This window comes from Loxodonta africana, chromosome 1, assembly GCF_030014295.1.
Source record: "Loxodonta africana isolate mLoxAfr1 chromosome 1, mLoxAfr1.hap2, whole genome shotgun sequence".
Lineage (NCBI taxonomy): Eukaryota > Metazoa > Chordata > Mammalia > Proboscidea > Elephantidae > Loxodonta > Loxodonta africana.
Window position 1 is genome coordinate 168856337 of NC_087342.1, and position 8810 is coordinate 168865146.

General features: G+C 38.8%; 1 protein-coding gene across 1 annotated transcript; it reads right to left on the reverse strand.

Annotated features, from left to right (window-relative positions):
- Window positions 1-5245: 5245 nt before the first annotated feature.
- POPDC3 (popeye domain containing 3) lies at window positions 5246-8236 on the reverse strand. Its single transcript, XM_003404319.4, has 3 exons — window positions 7752-8236; window positions 6682-6790; window positions 5246-5527 (listed from the first exon to the last, which is right to left on the reverse strand). The coding sequence occupies exons 1-3, from the start codon at window positions 8234-8236 to the stop codon at window positions 5246-5248; spliced, it is 876 nt and encodes a 291-aa protein (XP_003404367.1).
- Window positions 8237-8810: the final 574 nt, after the last annotated feature.

Below are 8810 nucleotides of genomic sequence, written 5' to 3' on the forward strand. Positions count from 1 at the left end.
TGGCTGATTTTTTTAAGAAGTATGCTGCCAGGTCCTTCTTTCTAGTCTGTCTTAGTCTGGAAGCTTTGCTGAAACATATTCACCAAGGGTGACCCTGCTGATATTTGAAATACCGGTGGCAAAGCTTGTAGTATCACAGCAACATGCAAGCCATCACAGTACAATAAATTGACAGACACATTTGCAAATTTTGTAGCTGGTCCTGCTCTTGACCTATGTCTCAAAAAATGAGCTCAGGGCTCCTGGGTAGCACCTATTTATTTATGCCCATACAGATCTTATGTAGAAAGCCCTAAAGCATTTTTAACACAAGAAAACAATCTCACAGCACTCTTTATAATGATAACAGGACCAAAGAAATGTAGGGCTGGAAACAATTGGCAGAGACTAAATAAGCCCAATTTTTAAGAGAAATTAAATTTTAAATGCACCATGGCAGTGCACTTCAGGGGTACTTTTCCAGGATATTCAGACCAATCAGACAGTGTAAATCATAGAGATCATGGTAGGGTATTTTATTTTATTGAAGTGGGAGAACCTGAGCACAAACCATGGTGTTAGATAATAGCAAATCTGTTAATACCAAGGGATGGTGCCAGCCTTACCCAAAGTGTGAAGATGGTGAGGCTTCACAACATCCCTTTACCTCCTCTTTCAGAATCCATTTATCCTATTTTATGTGTACCCTTTTTTCCCTTGTCCTAAAAATAGATTTCTGGAAAACTTGTGTATAAATTTTTCTCGTTTCCTCCTTTCATATGATTTAAGCCAAAAATCCACATCCCAATTCTGCATGGCTTTGTTCTCAGTCCACTTTCACAGTTGGAAAGTTACCTGATAATTAATCTCTGTTAAATATATATTTTTTTAAATTATTAGTTGGTACAAACTTAGGTGTGACTTCTACCAGGAATGCTCTGCATTTTAATACTTTTTACCGTGAGATCTTAAAGACTCAAGCAAAGTAATTTCTCATTGTGAAGTCCACTGACAAGCTAGTGGGTGCTTCCCAAAACCCTCCGATTGCACAAGGCAGATAGCTGCTATTGTGTCTACTTGTAAGAGCTGCCTGTGACAGTTACCTGTGGCCAGGAGATAGAATGAACTACCCTGACTAGACTATTCTGCTAGCTCATGCTAAACCTGAATAGAAGTTCAGTAGCTCACTCAAACCAAGGATTCAGACCTTGTCGCATTCTCCCACTTGATGGTAGATGCTAACGTAGAAAAAGTACTGTACTTTACGTAACCCCAATAATTCTTTTCTCATACTCCTTGATCATCTTGCTTCCTAGGTCACTGAGAAAATAGAAGTAATCATGAGAGAACTTTCACAAGCTCCCACCACTACATCTCCCACTTACCAGCAACTGCATCCCCATATACCCACTCCTCATCTTACTAAGGAAACCCTGGTGGTATAGGGGTTAAGTGCTGTGGCTGCTAATCAAAAGTCGACAGTTCAAATCTACCAGGCGCTCCTTGGAAACTCTGGGGCAATTCTACTCTGTCCTATAGGGTCGCTATGAGTCAGAATCGACTTGACAGTTTGGTTTTTTTTTTTTTTCTTTCAAATGATAAATTGTTCCTGCTTCTATTTAAGGCCATTGGATCCCATCATCACTCCACCACCTGCTCATGGCCATCACTCTGTCAGCACAGAAACATACCACTATTTCTCCTATCTTAAAATAACAACAATAACTTCTCTCTTGACCTCAATTCCCTCTTAGGCTATTGTCGATTTCCTTTTCCTTTCACATCAAAAACTCCTTGAAAAAGTTAACAATACTCGCTGTTCCAACTTTTTGCTTCCCATTTCTCTTCAACCCACTTCAATCAGGTTTTTGTCCCCAACCACTCCACCAAAACTGTTCTGCTCATGTTCACCAATGACCTCCATGTTGCTCAATCCAGTGGTTTGTTCTCAGTCTCACCCTTTTTGACCTCTCGGCCACATTTGCAGTTAATTTCTCCCTTCACCTTCAAATACTTTCTTCACTTGGCTGCCAGGACACTACACTGTCCTGATTTTCCTCCTGCCTCACTGGCTGCTCGTTCTTGTCTCCTTTGATGAGTCTTTCCCTTCTCCTTGTCCTCTTAACAATAGAGTGATGCCCCAAAGAAAGGTCCTTGGACCATTTTTCTTCTGTATTTACGCTCACTGCCTTTGCATCTCATCTAGTCCCGTGGCTTCAGATACCATCTATGTGTTGTTGTTGTTAGGTGTTGTAGAGTTGGTTCTGACTCATAGCGACGCTATGCACAACAGAACTAACCACTGCCCGGTCCTGCACCATCCTTACAATCCTTGTTATGCTTGAGCTCATTGTTGCAGCCACTGTGTCAATCCACCTCGTTGAGGGTCTTCCTCTTTTCCGATGACCCTGTATTCTGCCAAGCATGATGTCCTTCTCCAGGAACTCATCCCTCCTGACAACATGTCCACAGTATGTAAGACGCAGTCTCGCCATCCTTGCCTCTAAGGAGCATTCTGGTTGTACTTCTTCCAAGACAGATTTGTTCATTCTTTTGGCAGTCCATGGTATATTCAATATTCTTCACCAACAGCACAATTTAAAGGGTTCAACTCTTCTTCAGTCTTCCTTATTCATTGTCCAGCTTTCACATGCATATGATGTGATTGAAAACACCATGGCTTGGGTCAGGTGCACCTTAGTCTTCAGGGTGATATCTTTGCTCTTCAACACTTTGAAGAGGTCCTTTGCAGCAGATATGCCCAATGCAATGCATCTTTTGATTTCTTGACTGCTGCTTCCATGGCTGTTGATTGTGGAGCCAAGTAAAATGAAATCCTTGACAACTTCAATCTTTTCTCCGTTTTTCATGATATTGCTCATTGGTCCAGTTGTGACGATTTTTGTTTTCTTTATGTTGAGGTGTAATCCATAGTGAAGGCTGTGATCTTTGATCTTCATTAGTAAGTGCTTCAAGTTCTCTTCACTTTCAGCAAGCAAGGTTGTGTCATCTGCATAAGGCAGGTTGTTAATGAGTCTTCCTCCAATCCTGATGCCCCATTCTTCTTCATATAGTCCAGCTTCTCGTATTATTTGCTCAGCATACAGATTAAATAGGTATGGTGAAAGAATACAACCCTGACGCATACCTTTCCTGACTTTAAACCAATCAGTATCCCCTTGTTCTGTCTGAACAACTGCCTCTTGATCTATGTAAAGGTCCCTCATGAGCACAATTAAGTGTTCTGGAATTCCCATTCTTCGCAGTGTTATCCATAGTTTGTTATGATCCACACAGTCAAATGCCTTTGCAGAGAATACCAGAAGGATGTTTACCTGTGTTTTACTGACTATGCAAATGCATTCGATCTATGTGGTAAATACTCCCAAATCTGTATCTTTAGCCCAAACCTTTCTCTTAAAGTCCAGACTCATATATTCAACTGACTACTCTACTTCAATGTCTAACAGGCATCTCATACTTAACCCTGATCTTTCCTTCCGAATCCACCCATTCTATGCATGCTACCAGAGTGATCCTGTTAAAACGTCAGGTAGATCACATCACCCTTCTGCTTAAAGTTCCCTCGGTGACTCCTGGGCACTCTCAAAATAAAAGTCAAAGTCATAACCATGACTTTCAAGGCCTCAGCCAATCTGCCCACAGTTACCCCTCTGATTTTCTCTCTCTGGTGCTCATCTTGCTCCAGCCATGCTGGCTCCTTCAACAGGCCTGTCATGCTCATGTCTAAAGGCCCTCCTTGACCACCCTATTAAAACTGCAATGCCCCTTCGTATTTACCTCCCTTCATTTATCTTTTTCCATGACACCATCTTTTCTAACTGTAGATTTTATTGATTTCTTTTATTGTCTGGATCCTTCATCTCCACCCCACCCCCAGAAGTTCTACCTGGTTTGTTACTTAATATATCTGCAGTACCCAGGTTAGCACCCGGAACCTTAGTAGGTGGTCAGTAAACAGTGGTTAAATGTACGGTATGTGTTTCTACCAAAGTACATGTCCTGCCCACAATCTCCAGAAAACCAGTTTTCCAAAGATAGGAGGCATATCTGTGACTGAGGACCTGTCTTTCTTACGTTCTTCTTCACAAAGCTGAAGACACTCTGCTGTGTTTGTGTGGTAGACTCATGATGAGTCCCTCACTAGCCAGTCAAACCACTGTCTTTTGCCCTTTTAGCTGAACATGTGCAGCTGAAATGCTGCGCAATATTTTTATTGTTTGTTCATGGTTTTTTTTTTTTTTTTTTTTAAAGTGCTTGGCTAGTAACCAAAAGGTTGGCAATTGGAATCCACCAAGAAGTACCTTGGAAGAAGACCTGGTAATCTACTTCCAAAACATCACCAAACCAAAAACCAAACCCATTGCTGATCCCAACTCATAGAGACCTACAGGACAGAGTAGAACTGCCCCATAAGAACGGCTGGTGGATTCGAACTGCCAGCCTTTTGGTTAGCAACAAAATGCCTAACCACTGTGCCACAGCCACTGACAACCCTATGGCGTTCAGTGCTACTTGGGAACACATAGGCTTTCCAGTGAGTTGGAATCAACTTGATGGCAACTGATTTTGTTTTGTTTTATTCTTTTCACTCAGTAATTATTATGCAGCTTTGTTTTCTATGAAATGCTTCTTTTCAAATATGTCGTAAAGATTAAGCTGATGATTTTTTTTGTAGCAATAAAATAGTCTTCAGGATTGGCATAGCATCATCTCTGGAATTTATTCTGTCTTTCAGTGGTGGTAGCTAATTTCACACAAAGAAAATAATTGCTCCCCACCGCAACAACATACTGGTTTGATCAGAGGTCATAGCAAAAAGTGAATTCTGGAAAGGTCATTGTGGAGGGTAGCAACCCTCTCTCATGCCGTGAGCACTTGCTGTCTGCTTCTTGAGGAACAATGCCTAACTCAACAGCACAAGACAATAGATTTGAATAAATCTGACAAAGTACTTGAGCATACAAAATTTCATTCTCCTAGATCTAATGCAGAAAAGGGCAAACTGCCCATAATTATTCATCCTCCCCTATCCCCAGTTAAAACAATGAGAAGCACAAGAAATTTTTGTAAAATTTATTCACAGTGCAGAAGTTGAGATGAATAAAACAGCTGACAATGGCATCTTGCCTCTGAGTTTGATTTATAAAAATATTAGTGAGCTCAATTTTCTATGTTTTGCTGTTTCATTTGGGGAATGATAACGAGAGTCTCTTTTATAATTACAAAACTTCAGGCTTCGATGTCATTTATCACAATGTAGTCTGGAATTCCTAAAATGTTCTGTCAGGGGTGATCTGGGTATTTCTGGGCTTGACATTTGATAGAAGTTGGGTAACCGAATATCACAGTGATATCTTTTTCCTATATATACCCTGTCATTCAAGGCATAGAGTTTATCAGCAATGTCACTGCCAATTAAAACTGAAAACAGGCGAGAAATGTAACGATGCTGAGCAAAGAGCAAATATAATTTCTTTCTCCTCCAAGACACATATCGGCAATCTGTTTCTGCTGTTAGGGTTACCTAAAAAATATAAAACCACATATAAACAAAGATTAGAAAGCGAGGAAAATTCTGCTTTTTTTTTTTTTTTTTTTGCTTAAAATTTTAAATGAATCTTACTTGCTCCCCCCTTCCCACCCTGCACCTTAGGTTAAAAAACCCACTGACCCACAATATTTTGTAAAGATATAAAAGGAAATTATAAAATTTATTAGCAGATATACATTTTATAACATGATTAATCACAATGTTGTCCCTATCTCCAATTTTTCTATTCTCTTAAGGTTGGGTATATGATATGAATGTTATTCAAGTGAGAAAACCAAAAAACCAAACCCATTGCCACTGAGCTGATTCCAACTCATAGTGACCCTATAAGGGAAAAGTAGTACTGCCCCCCAGAGTTTCCAAGGAGCGGCTGGTGGATTTGAGCTGCTGACCTTTTGGTTAGCAGCTGAGCTCTTAACCCCTGCGCCACCAGGGTTCCATTTAAGTGAGAGCTACTTGATATTAAAAAAATAAAGTAAAATTGGCTAATGTTAGAGAAGTATTTCCAGGTCAGTCCTGGAGACTACACATTTAACCCTAACCCAGTTTCTGTAGTACAAAGTAGTATTTATATAGCTAATTTGTATATATATTTGTATACACACATGTCATATATATTAATAGGATAAGAATACACTAATCAATGGAACCTACTGAAATAATTATCTTTCAAAACTACCATATATGGCTGCACCGTAGTGAGAGTAGGTTTAACATTTCATTGCTAGAAAACAACTGAAATCCATCAGCGTTTAAAATTATAAAAATCACCGATTTTGCAAAAGTGCAAATGTTTTGTTCTAGGTGTATTTCTAAACTGTTACATTGGCATTTTTTTTTTTACCTTACAGTCAACTCTCGATTGTATTTTAATTCTCAAATATGCAGTTATACAAAAGTGATCTCAAGAATATTTCTCATGGCCTTCTTCCTGTCATCTATAATACTGTTCTTCCCCTCATTGCTGGACCAATAAGGTGACATTAATCGACAGGAGTCAAACAGAGCTGGGAAGTCAAGCTGCAAAGTGCATTCCAAAATTAAATATAAATTACATTTTGTTTGTGAACAACTGCTGTTTATCTGTTTGGAAGAGGGAGACTCAACTGGGTCCAGCTATTCCTTACCTGAAAAATGCCTTCCTCCGTGGGTCTCAGTGAATCCCACTCAGGAGAATCCAGGAACTGAAAGGGGAAAATGTAATGCAGAAATTCACCGTCAACTGTCACTCTGATCCTAGCAAAACACAAAGAACATCATTTATTAGGGAAGGAGAAAGACAGTACATAATTTGGGCGGGGGTTGGTATTTCAGATCTCTGATGACCTTTTTGCCTTTTAGATTTTTTTTCCTGTGTTTTAGATTTTTGAAGGGGAAAAAACTTAAATTCATATATTACAACAAATGACATAACATCCTCTAAGATTCATGTACCAGTGTTCCTCAACAAGATTCTGGAAGTATTGAGTGAAATTCATCAGAAAATTCATCAAACTGTACATTTATGATATCTGCATACACACACACACACACACATATGTATATATTATACTGCAATAGAAAGTTTCAAAGCACTTTATTGGACTGTAAATTAAGTAGAACATTTAAGAACATAAAGGACTTCCACTATAAATACCTCTGTAAGTGAAATATCTAATGTTTAGTTTTAGGCACAAGAAATCACATTATCTTTTCCTCCCCCAAAATTTGTTTTCAAAGTTCAAGTTTTTATATGCATTTTTTAAGTACCCCCCCACTTGTAGCAATACACAAATACTAGAATATACTGAAAAAAAAAAAAGATAGAACTTTAATTTTCTTTATTAAAAGAATGCCCTTTCAAACATGCCAACTTAAGTAGTCTGTTAATTCAAGCTGGCACCACAGTCTTCTTAACTTCCAGTTATTAGTCTGGAAATAAATAGCGTCTCCAGATAGTAAACAAATTCATACTTTAATTTTAAGACCCACATCATTTGATTTCTAAGAAGAAATAGGTTCTAGATTATTTCCTACTTTAAGTAAACAAACCGTGTACTCTAAGTGACTATGTCCATGACTCGTATGTCAAAGACTTTCTCAAGCCTCAGGGTGATAAATACCACCCAGGACTATGCTACACCGAGACAGAAAAATATAGCAGAAAGAAATGGAAATTATTGCAGAGGATAGAAACGCAAGTGCCAAGAATACAAACCTTCCTGAAACAAGCAGGGAGAGTTTATCGATGGACGTTTTCCCCTGCATGGCATAACAGTGCTCTTTTTCCAGAGTTACCACTTCAGAGCTCAAAGCAATGGTTCTGAAGACGGGCAAAGTGATCCCCAGAGGCTGGAAAAGGGAGCTGTATAACACCTGGAATTCTCGGGAAAAGGTTATGCTGCGGACTTGATATGCAATGTGAACAAATTGCATGAAGCAGATGACAAACAGTATAAAATTCCAGGAAAATATGTCGGCTGCACAGACATCTACCCAAGCCCAGACAGCTGAGCAGAGAAAACCCAATCCCAACAAACTGAAGACATAAAGGAGCCCGAAGAATCCACTTCCGCCCATGAAACCTACTACAAATAAAATACTGGCAAGGTGATAAATTGCCCCTTCAGCTTCTTGCTTCCAGGCTGTACAGACTGGGTGTTCATCTAGTAGGTTCTTCCATAAACTTGAATTTCTTTCCATGGCTGGCTCACTTTTCGGTTGACTTTAGGTGATATTTAAGCAAGTAATTAAGTTCTTTGCTTCTTCATCATCAGAGTTTTGCTCAGTCTTCACAAAGCCAGAAAAAGCCTGGGCACTGGAGTTGTGGTGATTAAGTGTTGGGTGTGTATGGACCTTGAGAAACTAAGAATCCCAAGTAAAGTTCTTTAAGTTCATTTGGACTCTGGATTTAGGTCTATTAGTGGATAGTTTGCTGTTTCCTGTTAAACAGAAAAATAAATAAATAAATAAATAAATAAAGCACCTAATTAAGCAAGAAGGGGAAGAGAGATGTCTATTTAATGAATCAACATTATTACTTATGCAGGTTGACATCTTATTTTCTATGAAGTTAGAACATTTTAAGCACAAATGCTGTCAAGTGTTAATTCAATTTCTATGATATAAAAAGTATATTTTAGAGTATGCATAATGATAATAATAAATTACTTACAGAAATGTTAGTATTTAAAAGAATTTTTTAGCTACATATTTTCCAAGAAAGCTAAGTGCTATAATCAGATAGTCTCCACAACAGCCGTTCAGTGTACCTAAG

Excerpts from the sequence above, each read along its gene's own strand:
- POPDC3 (XM_003404319.4), bottom strand. The coding sequence starts at position 8,236 with ATGGAAAGAAATTCAAGTTTATGGAAGAACCTACTAGATGAACACCCA. Across the intron at positions 6,791-7,751 it reads TCCCTGCTTGTTTCAGGAAG|GATCAGAGTGACAGTTGACG; the intron begins GTTTGTATTCTT and ends GTGTTTTGCTAG. Across the intron at positions 5,528-6,681 it reads CGGAGGAAGGCATTTTTCAG|GTAACCCTAACAGCAGAAAC; the intron begins GTAAGGAATAGC and ends TATATTTTTTAG.